This window comes from Ambystoma mexicanum, chromosome 1q, assembly GCF_040938575.1.
Source record: "Ambystoma mexicanum isolate Mex_15411 chromosome 1q, UKY_AmexF1_1, whole genome shotgun sequence".
In the NCBI taxonomy this organism is placed as follows: Eukaryota; Metazoa; Chordata; class Amphibia; order Caudata; family Ambystomatidae; genus Ambystoma; species Ambystoma mexicanum.
In genome coordinates this window covers 470,774,210-470,796,033 of record NC_090922.1, presented here as the reverse complement: position 1 = coordinate 470,796,033, position 21,824 = coordinate 470,774,210, and the positions used below count along the sequence as shown (strand labels likewise).

Below are 21,824 nucleotides of genomic sequence, written 5' to 3'. Positions count from 1 at the left end.
TTCTCTAACCAGGCGACTGCCTGGGTCCAATCCTTCCTAGCCGACCGAACCACCTGGGTCTTCTCTTTCCGGGGGCTTCAGCCCACCCCATCCCCATCCTCTGTGGCGTCCCACAAGGGTCGTGCGTCTCGCCAACCCTATACAATATCTTCACCAAGCTATTGTTCGACCGCCTTGATAACCTGGGTGTCACATACACCAACTATGCTGACGATACCCAGGTTCTCATCACCCTTTCAGGATGCTATGAAGAGGACTCCATGCGGATCAACAACCTATACATGGAGATACAAGTCTGGATGGCAGAACATGGCTTATGCCTCAACGACGAGAAAACTAAGCTCCTTCTTGATGGCTCCCAACCTTGGCTAAACAAAGTAGACCTCTGTTACGCATCTATCAACGTAGACGGTATCCTAATCAATGTGGCCAAAGAAATTAAAACTCTAGGAGTCTATCTAGATTCCACACTATCGCTCAAAAAACAGGTGAATACCACAGCCTCCTCCACAGCCTATACAAATAAGCTCATCAATGCCTGCAAACCCTTCCTCTCGCCCTCCAGTTGCATTACATTAGCCAGAGCGCTAGTGCTCTTAAAAATTGACTTCTGCAATACTCTCTTTCTTGGATCCTCTGAACGCAATTTGAATAAACTTCAGGTGCTACAGAATAATTCACTCAGAGCCGCTCTCAGCATCCCACAACACGCACACATCTCAAGCTTCCGACAAAATGCCCATTGGCTCCCTGTACGAGATAGGATCACCCTAAGATCACTCGTCATCGTCCACAAATGCCTCTCCAATGACGCCCCCAAATACCTGGCAGACAAGTTCACCAAACATACTTCCTCCAGACCAATTAGAACGGTGTACTCTCACGGTCTCTCCATCCCCAAATTCTCCCTAAAAAATGCAAGCGGATCCAGCTTCCCTGTCCTGGCCGCTAAACAATGGAACGCTATACTGTTGAACCTTAGAGCAGAACCCTCCTTCTGGACCTTCAGAGCAAAAACAAAGTCCTGACTCGCCAACAAGAACTCCTCCGCTATCTGACACTCTAGTTAATGTACTAGCGTTCTCTCCCGACCACCATGTAACCTGGTGTCGTAGGCTCTTGATCCAGCGCAGAAGTAGCACGAACTCCTTCCTCCCCTTAGCAGTTTTGGCGCCTGGGACTTAATGCACACAGGAAACCGCAACCACCACGGGGAAAGAGGGTTAGGGTCCACGGGTTGGATAGGTGTGGGGTTGTAGGGTCACCGGGTAGAGGTTAAGGGAGGTGTTATGGTTAGGTAGGGGCTAGGGGAAAGACATGCTCCTGATCTCTTGATGCTTGGTTGGTCACTCTAAACACCTTTGATCAATACATCCTTGCATGCACTCATGAGCATCACAACAATCATACACTGTCTTACTGCACTGCGTAGGGTGATATGCTTAGCTTATTATTAACACCGATTCATAAGCTAGCTCCAAGCATTGCTTACTTCAGCAATGGCTCCGTTAGTTGACACTTACTTCAGTGTCAATTACACTGTGTTACCTCAGCAATGGCTCCGTTAGTTGACACTTACTTCAGTGTCAATTACACTGTGTTACCTCAGCAATGGCTCCGTTAGTTGACACTTACTTCAGTGTCAATTACACTGTGTTACAGCCCACCCATTGGTTGGAAACCCCATACATTAGGAACACTCATACAGCACAATCTGGGTTTGTACTGGTCCAGTACCAGGCAGTTAGCGACACAAAACGTAATCCCAAAGAAACTGTGAAAAAACTTAGCTTCGGTACTTGTCCGATGTCCGGTTTTGCCTGCGGGCCCCCCCAGCGGTGCCTTGGAAACCGTGAGCTGCGTCTGTCAAATGAGAAGGAATTAGTGCGTGCGTTCACGTAGCTTGTTTCTACCACAGATAGGCTCGCATACAATTCCACATGCGGTTAGTAATTATCATGCGCCTGATCCCCAGAATGGCATGTAAGTCTCCTGCAGTGAACCGGTGCCTCCCCGGGCCAATTCTCCCCGAGGCTTCATGCAGTTAGCGGTTCGGAACTGTTAAAGTACTTATCTTTGATGCAGCGGGGCCGCGGCGATGTAGTCTGGGCGAGGGATGGCCCCGCGTAGGAGTTGTGCCTTTTCGGAGCTCCGCGTAGGAGTTGCGCACTCTCGGAGCTCTGCAGGATGCGTCCGCCCGTGAGGAAGTCGAGCGCGAACAGGGTTTCGGGGCTTGCGCATGCGCGAACCGTCTCGCGCATGCGCGATAACTGGGGCGTTGTCCGCACGGGTTGCAGGCCCTGCGTGCCAGTCCCTGAGTGTGCTGCTCCCGAGGCTGCTGGGAGTTGTAGTCTTCGGGTCTTCGTTTGCTCCTGATGCCGTTTTGGTCCAGTAGATGCCACTCTTCCCCACCTGATATTCCTACAAGAGGGACAGAGATGGCATCTACTGGATAAATAGGCCCCCACACTGGTGGCTGCTACACTTGGCCCCTGCTGGGCTCTGACACCTGGTCAAATGCACTTACTGTTATCATCTTGTATGTATGTATATACTCAGCTGTAACCTCCTCTATGTCTCCGGCGCCCAGTTACCCCAGGGTTCGGCGTGCGGTATAAATAAACTAAACTAAAGCGCCAAGAGGCCACATTACTGACATTGTTAGAGACGCCATGACTTAGCAGCATTAGACAAGAAGCACATGTGCCATTCGCACAACAAAACATACACACACTCGAATACACGAAGAACACGGATGCAAAGCTCTATAGTTAGAGAACAGACACATATACATATTGTCATTGCTTTATTATTTTGTCACTAGCTTAAACGCAGCAACGCAGAAACCGCAAGAAGCAAGAGATCCTTGCTGAATGCTTGCAGATGCTTATATGCAAAATTAACCTTATGGAACTGCACCCATGGGACCTGGCAGTCCAGTGTGACTAACATATGGAGAATATAGAGTAGGACAAACGTACAGAAGCCATGATATGGCTTAGGAAATCGCAGCAGGCCACAGACCCTCGCCGAGAGCTGAGCTGAATTTAGGCAGCACAGGAGAGCAAACGTGTGAAACGAAGCTGACTGCCAAGGCCAGAGATACGAGTGACATTCCATTCCCTGAACAACAGTAACACCAGCTGCAGTAAAACGAATAATTCTCCAATATGCAGACTAATTAAGAGCTCAGAAGGGGCTCAAACATGGTCTCTTGACACGTGACTCGCCAAGCTTGGATGATGAATCGAAACCGGCAGTGGGAAGAGAACCGATCTCACACCACCAGACAGAAGATTGCAACAAAGTCGTTACAGAAAGAAGACAAGAGTTGCATGATATGAACTGCACTATCATAGACTATGGTGGTGCACACAAGTTACAATGCAGACACAAAGTTATACTTATTAACTTGAAAAGGTACACCTCGAGCTGAGAACCGTTTCAGATCACAGGCCTGTGGGCGGCAGCTCTAGCCAATCACAGTTCAGGACCCTTGTAGTGGGTAGCAACGGGCAAGAACTAATGGTAAAACCCTCACACTGCAACATTGTGTAGAATTAGATAATTGGGGACGGGCCAGGCAAGCCACCTGACATGCGAAAGCCAGTGAACTAACATGTAAAGGGTCCATTATAGGTGGACTATCACTCAACGCCCAATACCAGGCGGCGATAGGTTTGCTGGAGAAGGACCCAGGTTGTGATGCCGGCGTGATGCAACAGGCCCACAAAACTGGGCTGCGAGCCAGGGAACACTGAGACGTCCACGGATTGTCCTTCTTTCCTTGTACTGATCCCTGTTGAATTTGGCTGTAATAAACCACAATTCAACTTGCTTTTTGTCTGGGCCTGCGTTCCTTTTGGGATGGGAAGGTGTTGGGCCTTCCATGAGTTCTGAATCTGCGAACTCCTAGTAGCCCTCAAACCTACCTGGGAGTTTGTCCCAACATCTCCAAGGTTCCTGGCTTCAGTTGAAGGAGCGAGCAGGGGTCCCAATGGGAAGGATTTCGGTTTTACAGGCGTTGAGGCAGAGATCATTGGAGACACACCAGGACTGTATGGCAGATAGCCAGTCAGGGATGATGGAGGGTGCAAGAGGGTCAGAGGGGAGTCTGAAGAAGAGCTGGTGTCATCTGCATAGCACTGGAAGTTGGAGGAGATGAGGCGACAAGGAGAGCAAGGTAGATGTTAAAGAGCCAGGGGAGAGTATAGAGCCCTGGGGGACCCCACAGGTAGAGATGGAAGAGAGGTGAAGGGGCCTAGGATGACTTGGGAGGAGAGTACAGTAAGGAAGGAGGATAGCCAATCCAGTGCCCGATCCGAGATACCAAGTGTATCGTGGAGCCTTTGTACGAGGACGGAATGGTTAACTGTGTCAAATGCAGAGGAGAGATCAAGAAGGATAAGGACAGCTGGTGAGTTGGAGTCCAGAGAGTTCATGGGTGTTCAGAAGAGCAGTTTCCGTGCCTCTGGATGCTCGGAATACAGATTGATGGTCGTGGAGGCCACCAACAAGTTCATTGTGAGAGTTAAGTAGGGGCAAGGCCAGCTTCTTAAGTAGCTTCCCCAGGAAGGGGGTGGTGGAGATAGGGCCATAGGATGTTTTTTTCAGAAGTGGGCACACAAGTGAGTGTTTGAGAGGGGAGGGGAAGTGTTTATTGATTTGTAACTGAAACAATAACATTGTGAAAGCAACACACTTTTAACCATAAAGAAATTGAGGAATTGTATTAATTCCAAAGCTAAAATGGGCAGACACAGGATACAAATGTTTAATCTATTTTAATTAAGACTAAGAAACCATGCAAAAGACGGAATCCAGCCACAACATAAATCTACCAGTCCACAATGAGCTAATGCAGCTTTGAAGTAAATCTTACTGGCTCCATAAAGTCGACAGCTATCCACCGGTTCTAAGCCAGTGATTTGAAGTACAGCTACCAGCAGGGATCAGGACTGGCTGTCTTCGCTCTTTTAGTTCTCTTTGGCATGAACTGGTAATCAAGTATCAGTAAGCAACATAAATTACCTTCTTCTATCAATCCTCTTTATTCATGGCCTTGTAATTGTGAGCCACAACTAGTAGTCTCTCTTTAGAGTCCATTGGCCTGCAATTTGAACTACATTTCCCAGCATGTAACATGAATGTCTTTCTTGAATTCTCTTTAGCCTTGAACTGGCAATCAGGAATTCCTCTACCAGCATGCATCCACAATACAACCTGTTGTGGGGGAGGTCCATGGGTACAGAAGCTGTCCCTATCAGGGCTGGGGGCACCTAGCAGACTATTCAATGTTCATTGTTGCGGGCTGGCTCAAGGACACACGGGCCAGCCCGATTGGTTCTGGGGGCACCCATAGCGTGGGCATCCCAGTGCCTTGTCCCCCCCCTCTTTATCCTGCCCCCTTGCCCCCCCTCCCTCTTGTCCCCCCCTTCCTCCCGGCATAAGTCATACATTACATATTGAACCAAAGAATGACACCGACACTTTGTTTAGGGTTGGAAGATTAGAATGCCTCAGCAGCTTTATTTTGCATAGTCTTGGAGTTATCTTACAGGCGATCCGTAATTCACCGCCACTGGTATACTACTCAATGTGCGGCTAACTAGGTATCCCTTGTCCTCCCCCCGCCCTCCCTTATCGTCCTCGTCCGGTAGACGCCTCAGATTGAGCCCGGCCCTTGCTAATAACCTCTCTCTACCCCGGCCGTTTGTGATTTGATTTCCCCATGCCCGTGTTTTCCCTAGGCCCCCTTTTTTCTCTAGGTCTTAGTTGGGAATGCCCGACCCCCCCGCTCCTCCCCTGACACTTACCCTGTGTCCTGGGTCTGGGTCTAGCTAAAACCGGCAGCCACGCGGTGCCTCGCTAGTGTTCAGGTTCCTATACCGGCACCACCACAAGTGCCCCAACGTTACACATATTCCATATCCGTAGTTAAGGAGGCCGACACCGCCCTCCGGTGCCGGCCCCCACTTTCTGCCTGCCTAGTTGGTCATCGCTTTGCGACGCCCATCTAAAATTTTTCCTTTCTACCTCTACTCTGTCCCCCCTACGTCCCCCAGTTGCTGCTGGCACTGGAATCCCAGTCCTATCTATGCTATGCAACCCCCAGGTCTCCCTTCCGTCTTGCAGAGCCCACAAGAACTTCCCTGTTCCCTCCCTCCCAAGGCCCCCCCGGTGGAGTCTTTCCCAGTGCCCCCCCGCCAGCGTCATGTCTCTTCTGGATACCCTATCCCTCCTTCTTCCTTCCTTTCCCAACTGGCTCCTCCATTCCCCCAGTCCACCCTTTGCTGCGTCCCGCCTAGCCCCCTTTCCCTGTCCTTTCTGGCCCTCCATGTCCTGGCTCCCTTTCCCCCCCCAGATATTCTTCCCTTTCTTGAATCCCCCCACCTCCCTCCCCCTCATGCCCCCCTCCTTCGTGAAGACTTCCCCTTGCTGTTATTTTGTCCCCGTTACCTAACCCCCGTAGTCTCCTCTTGTTCCCCCCCCAACCGGCTTCTCTTGCTGCCCTTGTTTTGAGTTTGTTGTTCGTTCCCTCCCCCCCCGCAATTTTGGTCTTGGAATTGGCTCCCAAGTCCCCTACATCCCTCCCCTTTTTCCCAGGGCCTCCCCCAAGCCTATTGCTCTTGGGGCGCCGTACATCTAATCTATTGGCTGATCATTCCCCTATGGGTCTGTCAGTACTTTGTTCAAGGGATTGACCTGTGACACCTCCAAGACTCTCTGCTGGCTGCCGGCGGCGGAGAGATCCCCCCCAAGCTTGCTTGCACAGGGCACTCCCTTTCTTGGTTCGATGGAGTTGTGGGTGGGAGCGCACGTTAGTACGTGTGTGGGGGGGGACGGAACCTGCCCGAGGAGCGATAGCCTCCCCCTGCCCCCCTCCTGATCCGCACCGCCTTACGCGCATCCCGCGTTTATTAGTGCTGTCCTCCATTCTAAGGACATCATGGCTGTGCCCACCTCGGACAGGTGTGTCCGGTCTTTCTCGAAATACCCAGGTACTTTTAAGGTGATGAGGGGATGCCGAATCCATACCATCCCCCTGTTTTTTAGGAAACTCCCCATGCGATTGTTCGTTTTCCTCCTTGCTTCCTCTATGGCCACGTGTCGTAACGCACCCCTCCATTCCTGTCTTGCGATCATCTCGGACCACATCACCTCGCACCCCCTGAAAGTCCTCCCTATTCTGGTTAGTAAATTTCTTAAAAGTTCTGACAAATCCTTCCTTCCTTTAGCCACCAAATCATTTCCTCCTATATGCAACAAGATAATGTCAGGCGAAGGGTGTTGCTGCGCCGCCTGTTCCAATGTCGCCCATACGGACATACCTTTCAAACCACCCTTGGTGATCCAACTAATCTGCGTGTTCCGTAGGCCCAGGTTCCCGTCCCAAAACGCCATCCGCGCTCTGGCCGCTGCCCGGGCCACGAAGGAGTGGCCCACGACCCATACCCTGTTGGCTTCTGTGGAGACATGATTGGTTGTATTAGCTTGTGTGGCCTAGTTAGTGCCCCCTTGTCCCATATGCTGCCCTACCCCCCGCCCCCCTGGATGCCCACGCGTTGACTCCGTTAACGCACATATAATTTGTATTTGTCGGATGTCCATCTCCCTATCCTTTTGACCCTGTCCTCCCCCAGACCTTCCCTGCTCGCCGTCGTCGCTGCGCCTATGCGGAATGAGTGGGTTGAATATTGCCCCGGATCCACACCCGAACTTGCCAAGGCCCCCTCTAAAACTCGCCTGAATTGAAACTGGGTAAGTGGGGTTCCGTCCTTGTGTCGGAACAAATACCCCGGCTCGCCCCCCCTAATTGCAAAATATGCTGTCGTGCTCTCAACCGGACAAACTCCTCCTGTCCCAGTCTGGCCAACACCAGCTCGCTTCCCTTGGCCTTCTGGTCTGTTTTTGATATCCTGATGTTGACTGATACCCCCCCCCCCTATCTGGCATACATCTCCCCCTAGCAAGGCTCTGAAGCTCTGGTCATTCTTGGCTTTCGCCACTAACTCACTAATCCGTAGGGCCCCAAAAAAGGCCAATGCGAAGCATGCTTTGAACATAATGCTTTCATATTGCGAGTAGCACACCCTTGTAGTTGCCGTCATAACCTTCTGTAATAGTTCAAAATCAATGGGTTTCCTCACTAGAGTTGATGAGGTTGATGCCGTGGCCACCCCGTCCCTATTCCATCCTTTTAGTGCAGCTCTTACCAGAAAACCTTTCGTTGGGTCTTGCTGGCCTGCCAGCTGGCTATGAAATGCCACTGCGCTAAGATGTCCCGCCAGCTATGACCTTGATTTTTCCGCCCCCTTTGCCCAGAGCACAAAACAGTCCACCCTCTCTACCATGTTGTCTCCCCCCAAATGTTTGGTGTGCTCCAAGAATGTATCATAATTGGCCTTGTATCGACTCCAGGTGCTCCCCGCTAATGCTCTGGAAGCGAGCCTCCTCATTCCTTGACCCAAATCACTAGCTGCCCTAGTTCCTTGTCGAACGGAGTCATGATGAGCTGTGCTTGGCTGTGCGCTTTCCTGAATCGTGTCATCTGTGAACGAGAAAGTGCATCAGCCGCTGTGTTATCCACCCCAGGTACGTGCCGCGCTCTGACAGCTGCATTCATCACCAGACATTTGCGAACCATGTGGCGTAGTAGGCACAACGTGGCCGGGCATTTTGCTGAATGCGTGTTCACCGCCTGTACCATTGCCAGATTGTCCGACCACACCACTAATCTTTTGTTACACAGTTCGCGCGACCAAATGTGCATTGCTGCCACCACTGGGAATAGTTCCAACATGGTGATGTTTTTGCACAGCCCCTTCCTCACCCATGCCTTAAGCCAGTCGGCCCGGCACCATTCCTTTCCTAATATTGCCCCGAATCCCACCCTACCTGCCGCGTCGGTGAACAACTGCAACTGTGCGCTTGCCATCCAAGGGGACTGCCATATGCATACCCCATTAAATTCCCTTAAAAAAGGCGCGCCATACTTAGACGTCTTCCCTCACACCTGCCCCGAGGCGTATCTTATGCCACCCTTTTTCGTGCCTTCCTGTCGCCGCCGCCAGACGTCTTGCAAAAACTCTTCCGGCCGGTATCACCCTGGCGGCAAAATTGAACTTGCCCACCAAAGATTGTATGGTTTTTATGGTTGCCTTCTCCCCGTATAATGCCCTATCTATGTCGCCAATGAATTCCTCTATCTTCTCTGCCCGTAATCTGCATGTCCCTTCAACCGTGTCTATTTCTAACCCTAGGTAGGTTAACTTGGTGCAGGGTCCCTGTGTTTTGTCGCCCGCCCGAGGTACTCCCAACTCCTCCGTTAATACCAAGAATTATCGAGAAGTGCTGCGCAAATATTCGTGCCCCCTCTTCCTATGAACAGAAAATCATCCAAATAATGCGTTCCCCCCCCCGCCCTCCCTTTTATTGAGTGCCCATTAGAGGAAGGAACTAAATGCTTCAAAATATGCGCATGAGATGCTGCACCCCATTGGCATGCACTTATCTACATACACCTGACCCTCGAAATGAAAGCCTAGGAGGAAGAAACTGTCCGGGTGAACAGGGAGCAACCTAAATGCTGCTTCTATGTCCAGGTTCTGCTCTTGGCGCTATGGATATTTAACTAGCGAACCTTGCAACGACGCTAGATGGTAGGTGTTAAAACAAACATTCCACGATTTACGCGTGCACGTCAATTAAAAGGAGTGTGTTCATCTTAGCCTTTGGGGGGCCTTATGTGTTTTAAACAGAGGTGGCGAAAAAAGCACTGAAAATTACGGGTAGTCCAAATGTTGCTTTCCCGTAGGGTAGCGGTTTACAGCGCGTGGGCAGAATCTAGGCGCTGTGTGGGCTGGTGGCACAACGGACACTCTGGCGCTGGACCACCACCTGTATCCCCACCCCTCACCGACCGACCGCCCAATAAAACTTCCTCTTTCCAGCATTTTAACCAATTCAATAAGATGTGCCCACCGCATTCCAAGTCGATGTAGGCCCTGCGAAACACGTGCGCTAAGAGTTCTCCATTCGAACCCATCTCCAACAACAATGCATTTTATGTACATCCCAATTCATGAGCACCACGCCTACACTTCAATTGGGCAATCGTACCGGCACAAGCGACAGCCCTTCATGTGATCTTAGAAAACACAGGGGCACAAAGCCATCCCCCTGGAAAACGCATGTCGAGATTTGTAAACTCGCCTGAGGCGCGCCAGTCGGCTGACCGACAACTCTGCCCCGGCCCTCCCTGCAATTCCATCTATGCCAACAACGAGGTCAAGTAATCAGAAAAACAAGGCCTGGCAGCCCAAGGCAACTAAAACATGTTAAATTCCGACCCCCTTTAAATTAAGCTTTCTTAATGCTCGTGACCCTTAACTGTCCCCTGCAACATTCGCTGCACTAACTATGGGGGATTTGTATTTCTTTACGAAGGCCACCTGTTGCCCTCCCATCCCCGCGAATGCATTGAAACCCCCCCGCCGGAGGCACGAACAGACGAAACATGTGCATACCCGTTTTAGCCCCCCCCAACGCTCGTGGCCCATCATGACGATGCATGCGCCTACCAGTTACCGAACCATACGAGAACAAGAACATAAACCCTTGCTGAACATACCATACGTGAAGAACATAACCTTTGCTGAACCCATCCCCACCCCCGACCACCCACCTGTTACTGGGCTACTTAAAGCCCATACCCAATGTGACTTGAACCACGCCTAGCCATCTTTGACCGCAAATACAACGTCCCTAAACGCAAATTACAATGAAGCGGTCCCTGCTGCATGGATGCTAGCTACCCGGAGCCCGATCCCCATATAAATGTGTTGCTGACCTTATGTGTAACACGAAATCGATTCCTTGCCCTCACATAAACATCCCCATGTAGATTGAGCATTAACATTTCATATTAAAGGGAAACGCAGCATTCGTTCGGTACGGAGCGCAATTAATAGTGGTAGTAATGCTACTGACGTGTTATTCATGTAGCGCCATAATCCAAAGCGCTTTATCAAGCAATTTATCATGAAATCTCACCCAACCGAATTAGTACAAAATTAACAGCTGCCCATGCTGGCAAGCTGAAGCGGGAGGCCGCCAGGCTGCGCGTAAGTTTGTGAGAGTCTGTCAATTTGCGTATATTTATCTCCCACTTGTGTATAGGCGCGTTATAAATGCGGTATATTATATATTTATCCATTATAGTATCTACAACCCCCCGCCCATGCCCCCACCTCGCTATATTATTCACTAAAGATTAGGGGGGGGCACGTGGAAATACCCGCCCAAATCGCCATTACGCTCGACACCCCCCCTTCAGATGTGTGCAAGAGCGTTTCTTAGTAATTCTTAGTACCTAGTTGTGGCATTCGTGCTTTAGCACCGTTGTCCCGTGCCTGATGGCAACAACACTCCCACACTATCCATAACGACTCTGCCGCACAAAATGCTTTCCTGTAACGCGGCCGCCCTGCGTTCCCATCCCTATTGCCCCTCTCACTGCGTGACCCCCCCGACCAACTCGCCATTGTGCTCGCCACCCTATGCCGACGTAGACAAGTGCAATTGTTCGTTACTCTATGTGTGTCCATATTCTGACATCGGAAGCCCGCACGGCACTCTAGCACGCATTGAGAATTCGGCATTTCCATCTCCCAATAGCACACTGCCCCCCACCACAAGGCTACCCGACCATGTAGGTCGCGCTGCGACTACAAACGCCACCCGCGGCTCCCTTGTGCTTATCCCTCAGGTTCCATGCGCATAACTCGAGACCCACGTTTGCCTGCACAGGCTGAACTCTGCCTGCCATTAAAATCAATTAAAACGTGCAGCGCCAGGAGCCCTTTTATTACTTTACCACTTCTGCTGTACCTGCTCTCTTGGTACGCCGCCAAGAAAGCAGTGCACTGCCACAGCACTACCCTTCCGTGCTACGCGAACCCAGCTGTAGTGGTCAAATAAACATGTCGACCCTGCCCCGTGAACATTCTCAGCTGTTTCTGCCCTAGAAAATGAACTGAAGCGTGCTTAACATTGAGGCGATAGAGCATTGCCCTTTGTATTTGCTCCACCCTTTCCCCGCAGCCCGTTTCAAATGACCCCAACGTGATTTGCCCAAGATTACACCACTCTGGTCACAAGGGAAGGCTGAGATTGTAATCCCGGTTTGTTGACTCCCAAGTAATCACTTTCGTCTAGAACATGAAAAGACAAAGGAACTGGAGTTCCTGGGCGGGTGAGCTCACACCAGAGCGCCGAATATCTTAAGCCACTCCTTACTTTGCACTGACAACGTTGAACCACATAATTCCAATTCCCCATCATGCCGACCACTCCCCATTAATAATAAATGGCAGAAACCTTCAATATGTAACTTGCAGGCAATTGGGCAATACAACCGCATTGCGTTCGCCTGTAGACTTGCATTCGCTTGGGGAGCCAGCGAGAACTGCAATCTGCCCCCGTCACGCCTGCCCCCGGAGCTGGTTCCTGAACAAACTAGAGAGAGCCCATTACCCTATACATTTCAAGCAAAACATCCACTTCTTCATATTATCACCTTGTTTTTTGGGCGCCCGTGAAACGGGACGCTCTCTCCATACTAGCAGGTACACCTTCAACGCTGGAACGCCTCATCGCCGGGACACTTCCCCAACCGGAACTCACCACGAACCAGAGCTCCCCAGCTTCACGAACCAAGGAACAGGAACAAGACGAAAACGAAGTCCTCTGTTGTTAAGCGGGAAACAAAATGTGTGCTCTGGCGAGGCAGGAAACCGAGGGAAAATGGTCCGCCCAAAACTGCACCCCACCCGGGCACCCCATTCGCCCCCCACCGAACGACAAATGCGGACGCAACATGCATGGCTAACCTACCGTCCCTTTCCCCCTTCCCCCCCCGGAGCATACTCGTGAAACCCACTAAACTTCCGTCGCTGCCTTAACCGTGCATTACTACTTGAACGGCCCCTTCTTCCCGCCTCCCCCCACCATGCTACACCCTCACATTGGTCGACACCCACCGAAACGCTCCCCTCGGCCCATGGACTTTTCCCACATACCTTTGTTTCCCGTCCCGAACCGAAACCTGCTGCGACAGGAACTCGCCAACGACACCTCTCCGATTCCTTCTCCCCGCCTGTTCACGAACCGCGATGTCCACGAAGCCCCGCAAGCCCGCCAACGATCCGGCGATCCAGGAAACGAAACGAAGATCCAGTGAGGCAGGAAACCGAGGGAGAATGTGCGATTGTTCTCCACAGCCCCTGCCTTTATGGGCTGACTTCTCCTCGGTTTCCCGCCCCGCCCCGCCCCTCAGGTTTCGCGCGCTTCAGGGGGGTGGGCTACGTGTGCCTCTCTCCCTCCCGCCCCCCTGGCCAATAGTCCCATGGGGGGGGGGGCGGCTGGACCGCCCCCACTAAGGGGCGGCGCCCGCCATGCCAGCTTCACGGGCGCGTTCGCCCGCCAGAAGACTCCTACAGTTGCTGTGGTCACACGGCTCACATCAGTTTCTGTGGCATCCCGGGCTCGAAAATGTGGTGTGGTCACACATATATGAGAGTGGCCTGGGGGCTCTCAGGTTACACATACTGATCTGGGCGCACCCAGATCAATGGTGGCCGAAGTACTGTGATCACACAGCATCAACCTGCAGGCCAGGGTAGCAGGTCCGTGATCACACAGCATCAGACTGCAGGCCCAACAATGAGACACAAGACAGAAGTGCCATTCGTGGAGTCTGCCGCCTTTCGGCAGCAAGCACGTGCTGGCTGAGGCTCCTTTTATTGACAGGGAGTCATGACGAAGTCATGACAGAAATGTTTAAAGGGGCAACACCACCCAATTCCCCTCATCAAACCTTCAGCTTTCTTTCGCCAGTCTTGGGTTGGAACCCTGTGTCTCGATGTTCAACTTTCTAGCCCCTTTTTGGTGTTTGGGTTATTGGTTCTCTCCACCTTTTCTGGTTCTTGTCCCATTGTTCTCCTCCTCTGTGTCTCTCACTGTTTTACTGCTCAACTCTGTGTCAATGACCTCTCAGGTATACCATGTCCGTAAGCGTTGTTTTGATTCCTCTAGGGCTTTATCTTGCCATCATGCCTGCAAGGCAGTCAGACCTCTGGCTGGTCTGCGTTTCTTCGCAGCTCCTCCCCTTTCGCTCAAGAACCAGGAGTCGCTGGTATCATCTGCATCCAAGCGCGCTCGCTCAACGCCATCCCTTCTCGCTTAGTGAGTTAGCAACTTGAGGGTTGCTTCAGAACTCGTTCGTTCTGTGCAGATCATCACAGCGGCACACGGTATTTCTGGGGCATCCACAGAGTTTCCTACTCCACAAAACTACACTTCCCAGAATACCATCGATGTCAGTGGTGTACGTACCTTAAACTACACCTCCCAGAATGCTGTCAAGTCGGCGGCTAGTCACAGGTGACCCGGCGGCACGCAGCCGTCTGATTGGTAGTTGGTTGGAGCAGAAAATCCATGCGCAGCGCGTTTTACAAACTACAGCTCCCAGAATGCACTGCTGCGCCGTAAAATGGCTGGTTCCGGGTGCTGCTGAGGTTGGAGGAACGAAGGAATTGGGCCGAATGTATGTCTTGGCCCCTGTCTAGAGTGGGACGCTTTCCTGCACAGGTAGATCATGCCTGCCTAACCTCCGGTTTTTTAATGGGGCAGAAAACTCGTCAGTTGCCAGCCTAACATCTTCGCCGGCGCCCCAACCCTGCCTGCCGACTTGCTGAGTGAGTCTCCTGCTGTGGACTCGTTGCGGGCTGCGGCGCTGCCCCTACTCGTGTGTGTGTGTGAGCATGTGCTGGGGCTCTGCTGCTGCCGCCGCCTGCAGCGCGTGTGTTGTGTGAGCCAGCCCCAGAAGCCCCCAAGCCTTCATTGGAGGCGACCACAGAAAAGTAACACTTTGCTCTGCTTGCCTGGCCAGTCTTTTGAACACCTGAAAGCCATGCTTAGTTTTAACGCTTTTAATCAGTTTGTTGCTATTGCCGCTGCTATGTACAGTGAAACGTGGGCCCATACTTGCCGTTAGCTTTCACCCACTGCCCTCTGACCCATTGAAAGGCCAATATATGTCAGCAGAGGTTCAGGCCCTAAACTCTTCTCACAACTTTTCCAGTAAGCTGATCTCCGAAAACTTCAATAATCCTTCCACTTTTCTTTTTATTAACTGCACTAATTTTAAATGTTTTATTTGAATACTGGTTGCATATAATTTTGTTGGTTTTACTTTCTGTTGATATTTTAATGCCAGCTACAACAACTGAGTTGACCTTTTTGGCATGTGGGCGGAGCCTTGTGTGGCAATGGGCGGGGCATACATCTCAGGGTGTTTATTTTATAATGCAGGCAGGTATGAGGTAGATACAATGTTTAGGGGCTTGTCCTGTTGTGTAGTGGCAAGGGCGTGCGCCGGGCAGGTATCTCTTGAGCTTGCGCCCACTCTACAGCGACATACTGTTCGTAACTTAGGAGTTTTTGTCCTGTAAAAAACTGTTGATATTAACACCCTCGTTCTCGCCTTCCTTCTGAATGCAGGCTTGTACCCATCTAAAAAAAAAAACTTTCTCCAACACCACACTCACTCTAAAACACGCGTACGTTGTCTATGCTTTTTTTTTTTCTCTATAGTTTACACTCGCGTAATACTGTCTCACCCTTGTATTTTTTAATTATGTTGAGATTATAGAACAGCTTGTCGAATTCCTCCTGCCTCTAAACCGAAGAATAGGCGGGCGTTGCAATGGTCCATTTCTCAGATGGGAACTAGACATTACCTTGCACCTAAGCAAGCGCCTTAATAATATTGCCAAACTCTGATCCGACTGCAAGTTACACGAAGGTGGGAGGTATTTCACTTTCTTGTTGGCTACGTTTTCTGAGTCCGTGAGATGACGGCGAAGATGTTTACGTTTGAGCTAGATGTCTCTCTAGGATTCTTATGGGGGGCGGTCACATAGGGCCCATGGAAAAGGTAGGGGCACATATAACGGACAGTGTCAACGACCGTTTGTGTTTATACACCTACCACGTACACAAATTATACACACCAAATCTTTAATCAAACTTCGACGCAATGTGTGGCAGTGACGTTATGCATCGCATGACATCCACTTAAACTTTGGCACCCCTGCGCTGGTTCCCCAGCCTAGAGTGTACACCAATGACCAACCTTACTAATTTGCTTTGTTCATCCGGTTGGAGGTCAAGCCAGGAAGTTCCTAATGAGGGCCAAGTCATGCTTCTGCCGAGGCTAGAAGAGCCAGTGCATGAGCCTGCCTACTTGCATATGGTGCTTTGCAGAAGTGGCATAAAAGAAAATATTGTAGCTTTTATCATTTTAACATACAATGGCGCTAAACTAAAATTTTTATTTCTAGTTTTGGAACTGTTACAGGGCTCATGTCTCTTTAAGATAGACAGGCCCACCTGGCAGGGTCACGTGGGCCATGACGTGGGAGGTGGTAGGTGACAGGGTGAGGGTCTAGTTAGTATCCTGTTGATGTTTGAATAAAGAAGACGTATCTTTTCCATCCTGGTGCAGCGTCCTTATTTCCTGGGCTGCCCGGCCGCAACAACTGGCGACGAGGCAGTTGTGGGCTGGAGGAGGCGCACCAGGATCCTGCTCCTCCTCCAGCCCACGAGCCATCCTACTGCGCCTGCTACAGCGGCCGTGACCTGGCTGCATTCACGGCAGTCAGTCCTACGCCAGTTCACTGGCACTGAGAAACCTGATCCTGGGCCCGCCTCCTCCTCCTGCTGATGCCTCACAAACACCAGCAGGACGGCGAAGAGTGCGCCGTCCCATAACGGTGCGGCAGTCTGCCAGCGGTCGGGGCGCCTGATCCCTCAGACCACGTGCGACCACAGGTGGGTGGCCCCTCCCCCACTGTTCCCGCAACGCCATCAGATTTCAACACAGCGCCACAGGCGCTCAGTGCACACATGGTCCAGCCTACCACCTCTGCTGCGCCAAGCCAGCCCTCCCTCCAAGAGCCTCCACAAGGAATTCTGCCTTTGCGGTTTGCCACCTGGGTTTTCACCACGCCATGCATGGACACGAGGGTGCCGCCACCGGCTAGCAGCCAGCCACCAGCTCAGGTCACCAGCTAAGTCGCACATCCAACGCCTGCCACCAATGGACATCATGAGTTCTCCCCCTGGTCTGGCTGTACAGCCCCAGGCGATCCTGGTTCCTCCCATGAGGTCTACAGCCATTGCGTGGCGCATGCCGCCCCCATTTCGATGACCCCGCAAGGTGACAAGGGACAGCAGTGGGTAGAATGGTTGGAGGACTTTAATAACTTAATTGCAGCAGCTGGTGAAAATAACTCCCTGAAACTACGCAGCATGTTCCTCAATATTGCCGGCAATGAAGTCCAGATGTTAATCAAGACCATTCTGACGGGCGAACACCCTGATTTTGCATCACTGCTCACAGCCCTTAACAAAAGACTTGTAATTGAGCCCAATAAAGACTATGAAAGGTACATGTTCAACCAGTGTACCCTGAGAGTTGAAGAGACAGTGGACAAATTCATCACATGCCTGCGAATTAAAGGAGCTCACTGCCAGTTCCAAGCCTTCTCGATGGACGAAGCCATTCACCTGCGGGTGATTGAAGGGTGCGTATCACAGACGCTCAAGAAACCACTCGCCATTGACGAGGTCAGTGAAATGGCCAGGATCTTTGAAAGGGTAGACATACAGGCAACCCAGATGGCAGGTACCACCACGTCCAAGCAAGACAAAGGTGAGCTGATAGTGGCGATCCAACCAAGCAACACTAGCGCAGGGGACGGATATCTGATGACTCTGAGGAGGCCGCAGCAATGTTCCCGATGCAGGTTGGAATTTCCTCACTCAGGGGCATGCCCTGCACTTACCCAGAGGTGTGGGAACTGTGGTAGAGATAGCCATTTCCAGTCGGTCTGCAGAGAGGGCAGACCCTTCCCCACACCACGCATGCCACCATCGTCACAGTACAGGATGTACAACCGGACCCCGCAGAACCAGACGCTGCTAATGCGCCCATACCAGCAAGGGCCGAGACGGTATGTGAGGATTGTGGAGGACCACTATCCCGATGAGGGCGCACAACCAGATTCCACGAATTCGAGATGAATATGATGGGCCGCCACCACCCTTCCAGGGGAACTACATGGTGGGACCCGAAGGGATGGAACACGAGAGTGACCAGTACACGATGAATATGTAAACCTCATCATGGATGAGAAAGAAGCTAAATAAGCTCCCAGAATACCAGTGGAGATAGGCGGCAGACAATTATGTTTTCTGGTTGACTCGGGGGCCTCTGTGAATATCATGGGAGATAAGGAATTTCACCAGATCCCTTAAAAACCGATGTTGGCCCAGACAACATCCAAGATCTTCCAGTGGGGAGGCGATATCCCTTTATCCCTTTACACTCCATCAGATCTTTCAGACGCCAGCTCATCCACAGTGATTGATCCACGACAACACTAATCCATCTGATTCGAAGCCTGACCAAAGGAAGGTGCCTTCTGAGCTATCAGACAGCGTCCTGGTTGGGCCTCATTGACATTCACGTCCAAGAAGGCGACGCCATTTGCTCGGCTGCTCCCGCGAATGAGGCGAAAGACCAAGTCTGCAATATGTGGAACAGCCAGTCACCTGTGAACACCATAACGAAAGACACTAACTTGAACGAATTCCCGCTCCTCTGCATAGGTCAAGGCCAGATGAAAGGTCCCCTGGTCAAACTGCATATAGACTTGTCTGTCCGGCATGTCCCCCCCCAATACCCAAGGAGAGTTTGGTTTCATCTGCAGGCGGCTGTGTCAAATGAGCTCAATCAGCTCCTAGAAGATGGCATCTTTGAGCCGGCCTCAGGTCCAACCCCATGGGTCTCACCACTAGTGATCGTGCCAAAGGAAGGGGGTCGCCTGAGACTCTGTGTGGACATGAGGATGGCCAACACCGCCATCCAGAGAGAGCGATGCCCTGGGCCACGGATAGAGGACATGATCGTCCAACTCAACAAAGCTGTTCTTTTCTCCAAGCTTGACCTCAACCAGGGGTATCATCAGATGGAGCTCCATCCTGAATCCCGGGGCATCGCCACCTTTGCTACCCATGACAACCTTTTTCCGCTACAAGCGCCTGAACTTTGGCATTTCATTGGCGGCCGAGTTCTTCCACGAGGCCATCAGACAGGTCATTAGGCCGGTAAAGGCAGCGCTAAACTATAGCGACGACATCCTTGTGTTTGGTAAGTCGCGTGAGGAGCATGACACTGCCCTGCCGGCGACCTGGGCTGCTGTCCAGGGAGTGGGGTTTACCCTCAGTATTGACAAGTGCCGATTCAGCAAAGCCAAACTGAAGTTTTTCGGACATATTTTCTCGGCTGAAAGCATGACACCCGACCCACGATATTTCACCTTCAAGAGCCAGGTCAGGTAGCTGACGTGAGATCATTTCTTGGGATGGCAGGTTATTGTGCCAGGTATATCCCACACTACGCCACCATCACAGAGCCACTAAGATGTCTGCTACAAAGGGACGTCCCATTTGCATGGTCAGTGGAGTGCCAAGTGGTGTTCAACACCATCAATCCGGCTCTGGCCGAGGCCAGGAGACTCTCCTACTTTGACCCAGACTGGCACACCGAAATTGTTGTAGATGCAAGTCCAGTGAGACTAGGTGCCATACTGGCACAGACAAATGGGATAGATGCACACCTGAGACACATTGTGTGGCTTATGCCAGCAGGACGCTGGCCCCACCAGAGTCCACCTGCTCACAGGCCGAGAAAGAAAGTCTGGCAGCCGTGCGGGCATGCAAACATTTCCACAATTTCGTGATAGGGAAAAGGTTCACCCTCGTCACCGACCACCAGGCTCTGTTGTCTCTCTTCGGGAACCCCAGGACCAAGATGCCCCTCAGGCGGTGGATCATCAGGCTCCAGGAATATGACTTTGAAATCATTCATCGACCTGGGGGTGAAAACAACCCAGCTGACTATCTGTCAAGACACCTTAGGGGCAAGCCTGTGCCAAGACCCGGAGACACGGAGTACATCAGCTATGTGACATCGAAAGCATTTACTCCCCCCCCGCCCCCCCTCCCATTTCCCCCCCCCCCCCCCCCCGGCGGTCTCACTTGAGACTGTTGCTTCAGCCTCCGCCGCGGACCCATCCATGGCCCTGGCGATTAGCCTCACAGAGAACAACAGATGGAAGGATTACCGCCGTGCTGTGTGGACACACCCGGGGTCATGCAGAGATGATTGGAGAGACTAGCAAAGGTGCAAGCCGATTTGGCCTTAAAGGATAAAACAATCCTCCTGAGAGGGTGCAGTCTTGTCATCCCAGTGACCCTCCGGTTCAAAGTCATCAAGAAGCCCACGAGTGCCACAGTGGCGCGGACAACACCAAGAGGCAGCTCGGGTGTCATGTGTGGTTCCCGTTTTTGGATGCTATGTTGGACCGGTGGTTGAGAAACTGCGTAGCCTGCCAATGGCCAGGGCTGAAGCTCCGATTCCCACTCCAACCAACACAGATCCCAGAGCACCCCTGGGAGAAGGTCGCTGTGGACTTCTATGGCCCCCTTGAATCTGGAGACTATCTATTACTCTTCATTGATGAACACTTGAGATTCCCAATTGTAAAGCAGTCAACATCCACAGCGTTTGCCCAGGTGGCAGTGATCTTTGATGAGGTCATAGTGAGTGGGGAATCCTGGACACCATCAAGTCTGACAATGGTCCACCATTCAGTGGCCATGAGTTTGCTGCCTTTGCAAAACATATGGGCTTTACGCATCAGACAATTATACCTCGCTGGCTGCAAGCCAATGGGATGGCAGAAAGGTTAATGGCCTCAATCGAGAAAACCCTGAAGAGGGCCCGCATTGAAGGCAACGACCCCCACCAAGCGCTCTGTCGACTGTTACGGGACTACTGCAACACACCTCACAAAGCCACAAATGAGACCCCCGCGGAGCTGATGATGAAATGCCAAGTTCGCACCCGCATTGCAAGACACCCGGTGAGCCAGCCGGAAGCAGAGCAGGAAGTCATAAAGAGAGACACTGAGCGGAAGGGGAAGGCTCAAGTGGAGACAAATGAAAGGAGAGGTGCCCGACCAAAAGAATTCTATGTAGGGGATGAAGTGCTAGTTCAGCAAGCCACTGTCATAAAGTCAGACTCCTGGTTTGCCCCGAAACCTCTACAAGTCACTGCCGTCAAAGTAACAATGGTGACCGCTGTGAACTCTGAGAAAGAGATAACACAGAACCATTCATTATTTAAACATGTTGTTAAAGAAGAGGAAAGGCCTCCACCTCCTGATCCGTACCCAGAGCCTCGTGAGTCCAGGGATGATCTGTGGATTCCCCCTGGGTCCCTGTCTCGACATTTGGCTGAGACGGCTGACGGTCCCGAGGCCGGTCCAAGTGCAGTCCCCTGTATCCGTCCACAACAAAACATCAGGAAGCCGTTGCGCTTCATTGAAGAATGCTGAACGGAAGCAAGGACATTTGTCCGGGGGTGGTGTTAAAGGGCTCATGTCTCTTTAAGATAGGGACAGGTCCACGTGACGGGGTCATGTGGGCCATGGTGACCGGGGAAGGGTCAAGTTAGAATACTGTTGATGTTTGAATAAAAAAGACGTATCTTTTCCTTCCTGGTGCAGCATCTTTATTTCCTGGGCTGCATGGCCGCAACAGGAACATATTGCCATTAAAAGAATGCCAGATTAAGCTTGTTGCTTGCGCAATAATGTCAAATAATAACCATTTCTTCTCCATGCACACTT

The 21,824-nt window shown here is 51.6% G+C and overlaps 1 protein-coding gene across 2 annotated transcripts in view; it reads left to right on the top strand.

The window, feature by feature from the left end:
* The first annotated feature begins 14,499 nt into the window (after positions 1 to 14,499).
* LOC138528855 (uncharacterized) overlaps positions 14,500 to 21,824 on the top strand; it is a 179,344-nt gene continuing 172,019 nt past the window's right edge. The window contains exon 1 of one of the 2 annotated variants that reach the window (XM_069640763.1): positions 14,500 to 14,652. In XM_069640763.1, the coding sequence (XP_069496864.1) occupies positions 14,611 to 14,652 (42 nt within the window). In that variant the 5' untranslated portion in view covers positions 14,500 to 14,610. Of the gene's footprint in view, positions 14,760 to 21,824 lie in introns of both variants that reach the window. The other variant, XM_069640768.1, reaches the window with a different exon arrangement.